This window comes from Manacus vitellinus, unplaced genomic scaffold (assembly GCF_001715985.3).
Source record: "Manacus vitellinus isolate BGI_N305 unplaced genomic scaffold, ASM171598v3 scaffold_5_pilon, whole genome shotgun sequence".
In the NCBI taxonomy this organism is placed as follows: domain Eukaryota; kingdom Metazoa; phylum Chordata; class Aves; order Passeriformes; family Pipridae; genus Manacus; species Manacus vitellinus.
In genome coordinates this window covers 3,216,649-3,229,603 of record NW_021940682.1, presented here as the reverse complement: position 1 = coordinate 3,229,603, position 12,955 = coordinate 3,216,649, and the positions used below count along the sequence as shown (strand labels likewise).

Here is a 12,955-nt window from a genome sequence, read left to right as displayed (position 1 = left end):
CTGCTGACTGCAAGCATTGCTCAGCACACACGAGGTTGGGTGCTAGATTCAGTTTTATTTATTTACTGACTTTTAAGGTCTTGGCAGCCAAAGATCAGAAAGGCAAGTTCAAACTCGTTAATAAATGTTAAGTTCTAGGGGGTTGCATTTTGGTTCTCCCCCCATCCCCTAACATTTACATGTATAACAACTTAAATATAAACCAAACATCATTCATGTCCTTCATCTTTATTTTTCTGATTAAATCGTGACAGTGACTAAAGCTCAGTATTTCATCTACCATTTAACTGAGACCTTTGCAAAACTTGGAATTAATTTAATTAAAAAGAGTCATTCTCTTTAGAGTGATTTTTCTGGGGGAAGTCTCAGTATGTATTGAAACCTTTGCAGTTAGTGGAGTACAATAAATTGTTCCCAGTGTGACACTAAATAAAGAGCAGGTCCCAAGTAGCAATTGCAGAACCAAACAAAAAGCTAGAATGAAACAACCCATGTCCCTGGGTGGCCCTATGAAATCCATAAAGAACATTAAGCATAGCTTAAACTGTTGGGCTTTATCACCTAGGCACTAAATTAAGCCTAGCAACTAAAAAAGGAGGAGCTTGGTTGAAGCAGGTCTGTACAGCCACATCACTATTAATAAAGTGCATCTTGCATAAGTAAACATGCAGCCACTGGGCCAGTTACTACTGAAAACAAACAGCTTAAACCCCCTTAATAGTAGATATTTTGTCACTAGTTGTAATTTAGTTACCATCATATCAAGTCAAAGTGGGAGTCTATACTTGCAAAAATTCCTTCCTGGAACCAATGTGCAGGACAGTGGTAAAGAGGAGCACACAAGAAGTGACCAGGACCTGTATTCCCCAAGAAGACTTTCATTAAGCAAATGTAGTAAGTGCCTATTACGAATCCCATCGGGATCCGGGACTGCCATTCCAAATGGCATCTTGTACCATCTACCACCTCAGCTGGACACCTCAGCCTGATCCACAGGCTCCTTCCAGGGAAGGCTGCTGCAGGTGACCCCTGCCAGTGCTGCTGTGTTATCCTTCCTGGGAGTGCCCTCAGCCCACCGGTCCTGTTGGAGCTGGGATGGGATGCACCAGTGCAGCTCTACAACTGGAAAGCTGAAGTGAAAAACAGTTAAAAAGCTGCTCTCACCTGACATCTCGTCATGCCAAAGCATGTGTTCTGTACTTAGCTGAGCAGTAAATACATGGGGGGAAAAAAGAAAAAACCAAAGGATAAGGCATCCATCTTGCTGTGTATTTGCAGCCCATATTCCAGGTGGTGAGAGCTCTGAGCACCCTGTATCCTAAAACTGTTCATCTGAGCCAGCTGGACAGAGCTGTGGCAGGTACTCACTGGTGTGAGCAGTGGAGTGGTGCCAGTGGGATGGCAACAGGCTGCCTGACTGCTTGTAAACATTCACCTGAGCACATGGTTTGAAGAAGCAAAGGCTTTCCCAACCCTGGCCATGACTCAGCCCGCCCAAGGCTGGAGGAGCTTTTGGCAGGTAAGGCCACACCTTCCCATGAAGGCATCCTGGCTCTGGTGGTGGCTCATGGGCTGAGCTGAGGGAGATGCCCAGAAATGAGCCATAGGGAAACTGGGCTCTGGTAACCACAGCAGGTGGAATGGGTGGTTTGGGGAAGGGAGCTACGAGGCAGGCATGGGATTCAACATGTTTTTCTTGCCTTTAGAAAGGCTCCCTCACATTCCAGTGAACACAGCACTATCTTAAAATGTGGCCTTCCCTGTGCTGCTGAGGCTGTTACAGCCCTGTTTTCATATGCTCATCTAGACAAAAAGTGTTTGCCACCACCAACCCACTTGATTTTGTTGCTGCACTTCTACACAGATTAAGTTGACAGTCAGTATTTTGACAAGATCAACACAAAATCTTAATAGGGAATTGCATTTATCCCTCATTTCTGGTGATCCTGAGAAAACAATTTTACTTTGTATCAAAACTATACAAAATGGAAATGAGGTTTTGTTCAATCAAAATAATCTTCTATATCGATATCTGGGTTCAGGAGATCTTCACCATAGGCTGAAAGATCCATCTGATTTAAAATTAAGTTTTCAAAGGTTTCTTCCAAGTCCGTTTCACCGATCAGCACAGCTCCCACCATTCGGCCGTTCTGCATCACTACCTTCACGTACTCCTGTCCCTTGGTACATCTCAGCATCAGTTCGTGGTCTGAGCCCAAGCCCTGAGCATTGTACTTCCCCAAAACCACCACCTAACAGAAGGAAAAGGAGAAAGGAAAAGCGCTCATAAGAACATTGCAGTGGCTTTTAGTATTTCTGCTGCCAGCAGATCTAGGCCTCAAAAGACAGATGTAAACAGGGAAGTATTTGTCCTTAGGGACCTTCCCACAACAAAACCAACAACAGACTCAAAACTCTTCACCTTGAAATATCATACACAAAACCCCACAGTAAACGAGTTATCATGCTGAACTGTGTTGAATTTATCCATGAGCAGAACCTTAATGAAATGGAATATATACAGGAATACAAGGCAGATCAGTTGTCATTCACCAACTGCAATTTGTAATGTATCTGTAAAGATTTTAGCTCTTTCCAGTTTCTGCACTCAAGGTTAGTATGAATGGAGACAATCTGAGCTAACATTACTTACTATGTAAAGAAAACTGTTTTGTCAATATTAAAGCACCTGCTCAGTGTTAACAAGTGAATATATACTAGCAATCTGTGTTACCCAGTGGTTTAAGACCATTAGACTGAATTTACTTTACCTTGTAATTGAAAAATTTCGTAACATGAGCAAATAGTTCAAAGCTGAAATCCATTTCAATAGATTCCCCCAAAGTATCTGCTGCCATGCATTTTGCTGCATACCATCCCATCTGCCGAGCTTGAGTCCACAGTCTCATCTAGAGAAGACAATTGGAAAGATTTAAATCACAAGACACGTGTGGCTGTGCACAGGCCGACACTCGCTGCTCTCCTCAGTGCTCACTGCGTGTTCCTGGGATGCTCAGGAGGGCTGGACAGCTCAGCTTCCTGCCACCCAGATAAAGTTACCTGTCATCAACACGCCCAGGATTAGCTACTTGCCCAGACTTTCCCTTCTGGGAGTGTGTCACAGTGTGTGATTTGCTCTGTGGGTCAGACTGACTGTCTCAGACACTCGCAGGGTCGGACGTACCTGGTGCCACACGGGGCTCGGCTCCCAGGCTGCCGTGCAGATGTCTCCAGCTGCGTACACATCTGGCACTGACGTGTGCATGTGTTCATCTACTTTGAGTCCTCCATCTTCCCCTACAGCAAACTGAGGTATTTGCACAGGTCAGCAATGAGAGAAGTAATAATTTTAACTGTCATTCAATTCATCCACATTAAGCGATCATCTCCTTTGTTACTTTATTATTTAACATGAGACTATCCCAAATGGCAAGACCTCCACAGAAGGTACAGAGCATTAAGATTATTTCTAGACCACAGCACAGGTTTTTAAAATGCTATTACTCATACCTAGGCAGGGAAGTGACAGAGCTTGCCAAATTTCAAATCACACTACGTGTGTTTCAGGGACACTCAGTCTTAAGGTTTCATTTTGTATTTTTGCCAAGGTGAGAAAATACCAATGTAAAAACCTAACTCCTGATCTATCCTTATAATGCAGGCCTGGAAGTCTCTCATGGCTCAACATCAGATCTGTGTTTTCAGCATTTTCTTCTCTTTTAATCAGAGCATAGCATTTTACTTCCTAATCAGACAGAACCACTAAACAGCAAACACCCCAACATACTGGCTTTGTCCGGAATAATTTTCTTAGTAGTAGCTGGTATGGGGCTATTTTTTGGATTTGTGATGAGAACAATGTTAATAACCCAGGGATGTTTTAGTTGTTGCTTGGGTAAGCAGAGCTTACCCAAGACCTCTTCTGTTTCTCCTGCTGCCCTGTCAGCTCTAAGGCTGGGGCTGCACAAGAAATTGGGATCGGAAGCAGCTGGGGCAGCTGACCCCACTGACCAAAGGGGGACCCCAAGCCACATGATGTCCTCAGCAAGAGAAGCTGGGGGAAGGAGGAGGAAAGGGGGACATTCATAATTATGGCACTTGTCCTCCCAAGTAACTGTCATGCCTGTAAACCCTGCCTTCCTTGGAATGGCTGAACATCTCCCTGCTGATGGAAAACAGTGAATGACATTTTTTTGGTTGTGTGCACAGCTTTTGCTTTACCTAAATTGTCTTTATCTCAAAGTGAGATTTCTCACTTTTAACTCTTGTGCCTCTGTTTCCCCTCCCCTCTGTGGGGACCCAGGCAGCAGCTGGGTGGGGCTGAGCTGCTGGCTGGGGCTAAACTGGACACTGAACATGGACACAGAATGGTCCAAAGGCTGAAAATTCTCATGGCAGCTACGAACTCTGGAATTGTCATCCACGTTTGGATGTTGATTCAGTGTGACTTCCCTTGGTGAATATGAGCACTGCTATAGCTCAGTGTCCCAGATGAAGAATATTGGAAATAACTGCTTCCTTCCCAGGAGAAGATGTTAAGATTCTTAAGATAAGAATATGCTGCAGAATTAACACAAAAATTATTCTACTTTTTTGCCACATCAGCCAATTATACAAGTGTTTTTCTCTATTTGTATAGGCTTAGTCTAAGAGCTTATACTGCATATATACTGTGTATATACAGATGGGGAGCAACATAATAAGCCAAGACCAGAAATAAAATACATTTTTCTCATGCTGGATGTTTCAATATCAACATACCTGCCTCATTTTGAGATGCTGCACAGTATTCAAAACCTTTAGCAATCTGTATTTCACGTCAGAACAGAAAGAAAAAACCCATAAAGCTTCTTTCACCTTTCTTAAAAGAAACTTAAGCTCCAGAATAAATCAGTATACTTACATTATTGCCATCCAGGAATGGTTTAACATTTGGCACTACTCCAGTTGCACTGACAATGAAATCACATCCGTAAATTTTTCCATTAGTTAATTCCACATATACAGGCCACAGCACTGAAAAAGGGGAAAATTTTGCCCTGAGAATGTAACCAACAGAAATTATTTTATTTATTATGTTTTATAATAAGATATGAAATAAAAAGAAAAAAAAATCTTTTGAGATAATTTTCATTCAGTGGAATTTATAGACAGAATTATTCATGAAACAAGGAATATTTTCTTCTACTTTCAAGGTTTACTTCAGTTTTCAAACAAAATGTTGGTAGTTTTTTTTCTTCTTTTCTAACTAGATTATTAAAATGTGACTTTACTGGACTGGGACAAGGAGGGAATGTTCTGCATACAGGATTTCGGTGACTTTATGGAAAAAAGGTCTGACCCATGAAGTTTTGTAATTTAACTGTAGCCCATAAATTTGATACTCTAAGTTGCTAGACCCCCATTTATAGAGATAAAGGATTTATGTTCCAAATCTGTATTTACTTGCAAACAAGATCAAACATGCTCCAGCACTGCTTCATGTTCAACACATTATTTTTAATCAGCACTGGCACTTACCCTGATCTGGTTCTACATTTTTCTCTTCTTTAGGAAAAGTCAGAGAAGTCCTCTGCAGTTGTATAAATTCTTGCTGTAAGTGTATGTTCTTCACTTCACATAATATTTCAATATGTACTTTATGAGAAAACTAAAGAAAGACAAAGTTGTAAACATAATGATTAGCAATAATAAGATTTTTAATAGCAACTATACCTTCACCTAAGTTGACATTACTAAACTGGAAAAAACCCCCACCATATCTCCCATCCCAAAGCATGACATGTTAGCCAGGTTCCCACGCTTTTTCCTCTTTTTGGCACAGATCTAACCATAGCCAATGGCAATTTACCTGCTTTTTCAGATACATGATTTTTCTGGCATGCCAGAAAACATATTCAAGTTCCCCTGAGCTTACAGGAAGAGAATTCAAAACTTATCAGAACAGAAAAAAGTAAATTCATCTTTTCTATTTTTCAGGATTGCAAATACTTCATTTTTCTATCAGGAGTGAAATTCGGCTAACAATATTAAGTTTATGGTCTAAAAGCCATAAAAACATATTCTATTCCATCAACCTGTGTTTCAACCACCTACCCCTATTCTGAGCTCAAAACAGAAGGTGGAGTTCCCTGCTTTTTGAACTATTTTGTGGATTCTGGCCTTGAACTGCTTTATTCTCCACTACAGAAACATTTCCACAGCCTTCAACAGCCAAACCACCACCAATTAAGCTGCTGAATATCCTAAACATCCTTTAGCTGGTGTTCTAAAGCCACTTCTGTAGAATCTATGACTGATCACCTTTAAAAGGTCATTTCTAAAAATGCAAACCAGATGCAAATACCTGACAGCTAAGAAATTAATAAATAAAAAAATGGATTAAAAATATGCAGTGTGAGGATTTTTACTTTTTTTCAAACATGAAACTCCATGTCCATGTCCACTACTGATTTTGCATTTTGTTATCTGCTGTGACAGGAGGCTGATGTTCAATCCTACTGTTCCATTTTGCACATAAGAAAATGTGTATGTGGCAGCTAAAAATCAGGACAATAGAAGTACCACTGCTTCTGATCAAAGCTAGGATTGACACCAGTCTTACAGAAATATGCAAGCCAACATTTATGTTTCAGTCTGAAGAGTAACTTGCTAAAACTATGCCAGTGGATCCAGCTAACCACCTTTTTCCTGAAGCAGAAAATTTTACTTTATTTGTGTTAATGTATTTTGCTGTTTACTTCTTACAGGAGAACCAGTTCAAGCACATTTTATTTTTATTTTTATAATAACCCTGAATGTGACATTTTATGTTCTGTCCTCATGTAGTTAAAGCAATATTCAAATGAATGTGTAAGCAAGACTGTTCCACACCTCTTTAGTCCCTTTAAGATGCAAGCCCTCGTGCCAGTCAGGGCCTAAGGCACTGCCCAGTTTGTCAGATGCTGCAGTGGGTCTTTCTTTTTCCTGGCTTCCTGAAGGAAACAGATGGAGCATTTCAGATTTAATGTACATACATGGCTGCCCACAGAATTCACAACAAGGATTCTCAATTAATAGAAATACCATCGGGCTGCCAAAAGGGAAGACAAAAGTGTAATATCCAAAAAAACCCACAATCATTTGCAGACAAATCAGACTCCAGACCAGTATTTTTAACACCTTTCAACTTCATATCTCTCATTACTTCACTATCTCTGAAACAACCATGCCCCTGTTATGTGCCTGCACTATCAGCCAGCCAGCCCCCAACTGCAGCAGCTTCTGGAGACCCACTGTAGACACTTTTTTGTAGCTTAATATCACTCATATTTAAACTGATGTCTGCTTGCTGGCAAATGTGCACTTCCACTGCACAAAACATTACTATATTAACTGATTTCAGGACTCTCTTTAACACCAAATGCTGCTGCTGCAGTGTTAGGAGTCTAAAGCACCACACCTTCCACTGTGTACTTGGTTCTTTTACACTCGATCGGAGTCTCTCGTTCCTCAGCAGTCAGCTTTGGAATGAGAAATTCAGCTGCTCCTGCATCAAAAAAAGTGTTCCCAATGGCTTTGTCTTTGATAGCCCAGATGACTTCACAGCCTTGAATTTCATACCTGTGGACATTTAAACAAGGGATAAAGTGACAGGCGACCTGAAAAGCAACATGTTTAGAAGTGTGTCAAGTTCCCTTCCAGAAGCCAGAACTAAAGGGATCCAAGACTTTTAAACCTATCAAATCCACTTCTAAATAAGGAACCCATTAAAAAAAAAAACCTCCTCAAGTTGACAGGTCATACTTTCTCACCAGCACAACCTTGACTGAACCAGGGCAGGGGATGAGGGGAGGTAGATAAAATTTGTAATAATAATACTATTTAGTATTTCCTGCTCCCCATAATGTAAAAGAAGTTCTGGCATTTTTGCCAGGCTGCCCACTGCTAAAACCAGGCATGTGGATCTCATTTGTACTATATGGAACGTGAACTGCATATTCTTGATATCTGTGTGTCAAAGCTTCTTTGGAAGCTTTCCTAATTGTGTCATTAAACACCACTGGTTTATGTGACAGTAAGCACCACTATACTAAGAAGAAAATAACTGTAATCAGTTTTGCTACTAAATGCTTTAAGAGCTACAATTTTGAAAGTCAACCTTCTCCCAAACTCATGTTCACTAGAATGAACATTGCATTGTTAAAGATTTTATTTAAATATGTATCATTCAAAATCTTAGTTGTTTACTTACACTAATTCAAGGGCAATCCCACCATTTCCTACCACAACTATTCTCTCAGCTTGAGCCAAATTCTTCTGAAAAGCCTGCATTAAGAAAGGAAAAATGTCAGTTACAACTTCAATCATGTTCCTTCACACCAATGAATTATACCCTTTTCAATTTTTTCTTGCTCTTAGTCTTATTTTGATTTTCTCAGTCTAATGCTACACACATAGGCTGAGATCTGTAACAGAAGCTCGTGAAACCTGTGAAGGGATGAAGTAACTGATACAGCCTTACAAGCCTCAAACTGAGATAGGAATTAAATAATTACATTTAAGCTGACTAGACAGAGCTTTTAGAAGTATCCTGGATTCTATTCTCTGTCCTACTGTTCCTTCAGTAGCTTTTCACTGTAAGAAGCAGCCCTTTGTACCATGTACCAGACACACCTTCCCAGGGAAGTTTCTACAGGTACCTACTTCCTCTTTATATTTTCAGATTGGATTCTGCCTGAAGGGTGAAAGAATATAATTTATTCTATATTATCGTGTTAGAAATACTGTGTATGAGCTATCTATAAACTTAACAAATTTAGTGGCTAAATAATTTATTAAATGGTATTAATAAGGCTGTTTTTCTGCTACTGAAAATGTTCCTATTTAAGGATGTATAATAACAAACATCATCTTCTGTTTCTTCATTTTACTCCACAATGATTTTTAGTATTTTGCACCAGATGCAGGACCACATTAAACACTTTTAAGTCCAGAACACATTTACCTGTGCACTGTCAGTATCCCGGATTCCTAATACATATGGGTTTCCTTCAAAAATTAATTTTGGTTTTGCTCCAGCACACAGGCAAAGTTTTTCATACACATATTCCTTCCCATCTTCGGTGAAAATTTTCTGTTAAAAATTAAGAAAAAAGAAAAATCAATTCATTTAAGAGAATTCCCCTAAATCAAGACACCTAAGAGAACTTCAGCTTTCTTTTTTCTTAATGTCAGAGTAATTTGCACAGATTAAAAGCTGTAACTGGCTTCTTAATGAGCAAGCCTTCATACAGCCACTGATTGTGTGACATTTATTTGCAGCACACTCACCACAGACCTAAGTATACGACCAATAAAATGGCAAGTACACAGTGCACTCCGAGAAAGACCAAGTTTACCACTTGGTGGCACTTTGTACTCACTAGCTGTGCTAAAAGAAAACTGTTTTCTGTGTGACAAATGTCCCCCTGGCCCCAGTAACAGAAGCAGATTACTATATACTAGCAATTAAGAATCTCATTCTAAACATTTCAACAGCAGTCAGCCTGTGTTAACCAGGCACAGGCTAGGACACAGTTTAGAAAGACTGCAAATTCTGTTCTGTGCTGAAGAAAAAGGGAAGGCTCTAAAGCTATGTCATTCTGAAAAAATAAAATCTTAAATATAACTATTTTATGACCTTACTTGTTGTTTTACAAATTAGAAGCTGCATAGTGGTTTTGCACAAAGAGAGTTTTTAAAGGTTTTGGGCAAAAGATCCTCTAATTACATGAATTATTTACATCCACAGGGACCTAAGCTAAGACACCATGACAGTAACCATGTAAGAATATCATTAGATTCAGAACATTATTAGAATCCAACTGGAACCACATCTCTGAGATTTAAAGTGAGCGAAACCAGTTTTGGGTCTGAACGTGAGTTTCTGATAAATGCTGAGGTGAAAAGTAACATGTTGACACAGATGCTAACGAGGATCTGCACATGCTGTACACTGCTCATACTTCCAGTGTATTTCCTGCTAAAAGAAAGGAAGAAAATGTGGAAATGCTGGTTCCTCCAAGAATTATTTATTTTTGGTATCACGAAGTTGTTAACATTTTGGTTTCTGTGGCAAAGAAACAGTAATTTAGGAATAAGAAACATCTCCAGTCAAGGGTTATAGAAGTTTTCACATTCCTATATTGACAGACAGTATTGGTTTCACTGGCTGTTTTCCCTGCTATTCCAATCAGATATTCAACGCAGTATCTCTAAGGTGTCAGAGATTTAAATCTAAAAGATACGGTTTCTTAATTAACAAGTAATTTTTGATGGGACAGTTTGGTCCCCTGTACATACTTCTACTTGAAAAACAGTGTAAGCAACAAGTGAATTAAAGTTAGGAAGTATTTTCTTTTAATTTTGGTAACTTAACACTTCAATAACCAGAATGTTCTCACCCAGAATTTTTCTCACCCAAAACACTCAACTGCTTCCAAAATTATTTTTTATACGAATAATTTGAAAAACTACATAAAAAGAAAATATTAGCTTACGTGTTCATCACTTTTCAACTGTTTTACTCCAGACTGTATAACTTTAATATTGGGGTATCGTTTTTCTAATATGGAACTTGGTTGCTCCTCTACATCAAATTCCTCAAGTGTTTTGGAGACCTGTAGGAAAAAGACAGTTGTTTAAAAATATGGACCATTTATCCCTCTCTTTTTCTAAAGCTTGTAACAGAATGTGTTGTGTTCATTTCCAGTAAAGAAGTTTTCACAGGGTAAAGTCCATACTGCCTGAAAACATGTTATCATGTTACTGCTAAAAGTTCCTTTTTCTATACAGAATATTCTTACGCCTATTCCTGGTTAAAAAGTCAAAGTACTACAGGGAATTTTAACCCTAGGGATAGAGATTAAGTTCCTTTAGAGTGGGGAAGAGAGCAGTGTTTTCCAAGATCTGAGTACCTCTGCAAAACTAGCCTAATGAACCTACTAGCCAGAAATCTGAATCACACAGGGATTTTATTTTCTTTTTCAAACCAGCAAGAAAGAGGTCACTGAATCACCAGCTGCTGGAGACATAGATGAACCTCAAGGCAACTTCCCAGAAGGCTATCCCTTCTTTTGCTACTTTGTCAGAAGTCTGATTCTCTCCCAGGTTCAAACACACTGCTGTATATGAGAACCATGGGCAAGACCAAGACACCATTTCAGTGCTTAAAATGGAGCAGCCACTACTAAAGCAGTGAAATAAAACTTCAGTAGCTCTGAAAACACTTCAACCATGTAAGTACCCAGTTCAACCTTTACTGGAATGGTGTGAATACACTCACCAGTTACTAATGATTCTGAATCACTATAAAATAGCTCATCAGTCCTACTGACACCACTGCAATCACATTAATGTGGAAACAATTTCAAAGTCACGGGCATTTTCAGAACTGGGTTCTAAATTATCTGTACATATAAACTTTGAAGAGGTCTTGCCATAAGAAAAATCAAGTCTCTCTTACCTGTTTGAAATTAGTTACAGCTTTTATAACTGGGGAAGCTGTCATTAAAAAAATGTCTTCTGAAGGGAATTCCGTGGCCAGCTTGTAAAGAAACAGAAAAGTGATGAGAGTCACCATCAGATTTTGACTTTAAGACAATAAAACTACTGATGAAAAGTAATATGTGTTAATGCATTACTTTAGTCTTGTAAAATCCTATTGTATAAATATGACTTCAAGTTTGTGGAAACGAAGAGAATTTGGAGACCCAGTATTTCAATTAATTCACACACAAATACACCTTCAAGAACTGCAGCCATGGTGTAAAGGACTACTTTATTCCCACAGTATTCCAAAGGCCAACCTGTGGAACAGACTATGATCATGTGGTGCCTGGAGACACCCAGTTGCTGAATGCACATTTTTCTTATTGCACAGCAGTGACTAATTGTTTACAGGTTTTTGAAAGATGAAATGCTGATTTCTACTGGGTATTTTAAATGTTATTTAACAGATTATCACCTTCAGGGTGCTACTAAGTAACACAAGACTTCCAAGGTCCCAAGCCAAAAACAGAGTTCCCCTTTTGAACTCAGCAAGTTTACAGGTAACCCAAGCCAAGCAATGCTGTCAATCAGAGGGAAGGGATGTGATCCAGAGGGAAGGGGTGCTATCCAGAGGGACCCTGACATCACCAGAGAACAGATATATCCGAAACACAGTCTTTACACTGCTCTGCACTTTAGCAGATAAAATATTCTTCACTGAACTAATACGCACATCATTTCATTCCACATTACAGGTACAAAATTACCTCCAGTTACTGTTACCTAAAAGACACCAAGAACCTTGAAACCAAGGAACAGGACTAATTTACTTTTAGAGGTTTTGCTCACAGGGAGCTGAAGAGAACTGGACAAGCTCCACAGGTGTATGGCCTTAAAAAACGGATCCAGTAAAAACTGAGCAGTATTTTTATAAAAAGGAGAGCAGCACAGCAGCCTTCACCTTGGCTGCAGCAGAGTTCTTTGTGGCTATGTGGAATAAATCCTGCAGAGCTCCTGCACCTCCCTGAGCTCTGGACCAGCACACAGAATGCCAGCTTTCTGCACCTATAAAGTTACAGCCTGATTTTTATGCAGCAATTGTAAGCTGCTTCAAAATAACCCTATCAGGCTGTCCGTAGCACAGTTTGAACCTCTTGAGAAGTACTTCTACACAGATAAATACGATTATACTACAACTGGAGCTGGGTTTGGCTTTCGGCTTTTTTTCAACTGGGACAAAATATCTGTAAGAAATGAGGGTGGCAGGTAGGCCACAATATGGAACAACTGTATAAACAAGAATACTTATGCAGTCACTATGTAACTCTAGTGAACTGTTTCTACGAGAAAGCACAAGGTGAGTCTGTGAGGGGCATTTATATCTCTGAGTAACCGCAGGCACCCGGGCGGTCCCGTCAGCAGCGCAGCCCGGTTCCACCAGGGC

The 12,955-nt window shown here is 39.6% G+C and overlaps 1 protein-coding gene across 2 annotated transcripts; it reads right to left on the bottom strand.

The window, feature by feature from the left end:
* Positions 1-35: 35 nt before the first annotated feature.
* PYROXD1 (pyridine nucleotide-disulphide oxidoreductase domain 1) lies at positions 36-12,349 on the bottom strand. Of its 2 annotated transcripts, XM_025895945.2 has the most exons (12): positions 12,342-12,349; positions 11,486-11,566; positions 10,521-10,640; positions 8,987-9,115; positions 8,234-8,307; positions 7,442-7,602; positions 6,874-6,974; positions 5,521-5,650; positions 4,904-5,016; positions 3,185-3,307; positions 2,772-2,909; positions 36-2,252 (listed from the first exon to the last, which is right to left on the bottom strand). In XM_025895945.2, exons 2-12 carry the CDS (start codon positions 11,528-11,530, stop codon positions 2,004-2,006), a joined length of 1,383 nt encoding a protein of 460 aa, XP_025751730.1. In that variant the 5' UTR covers positions 11,531-11,566; positions 12,342-12,349; the 3' UTR covers positions 36-2,003. The 2 variants fall into 2 exon arrangements, with proteins under 2 accessions (XP_025751730.1, XP_017936096.1); XM_018080607.2 differs by lacking the exon at positions 12,342-12,349 and having other exon boundaries at positions 11,486-11,903.
* Between the last annotated feature and the right edge of the window lie 606 nt (positions 12,350-12,955).

Coding starts and splice junctions, on each gene's coding strand:
- PYROXD1 (XM_018080607.2), bottom strand. CDS start 11,602: ATGGTGACTCTCATCACTTTTCTGTTTCTTTACAAGCTGGCCACGGAA. Junction 10,641..11,485: donor CTGTAACTAATTTCAAACAG/GTAAGAGAGACT, acceptor TTTTTCCTACAG/GTCTCCAAAACACTTGAGGA. Junction 2,253..2,771: donor CGAAATTTTTCAATTACAAG/GTAAAGTAAATT, acceptor TCCTTCTGTTAG/GTGGTGGTTTTGGGGAAGTA.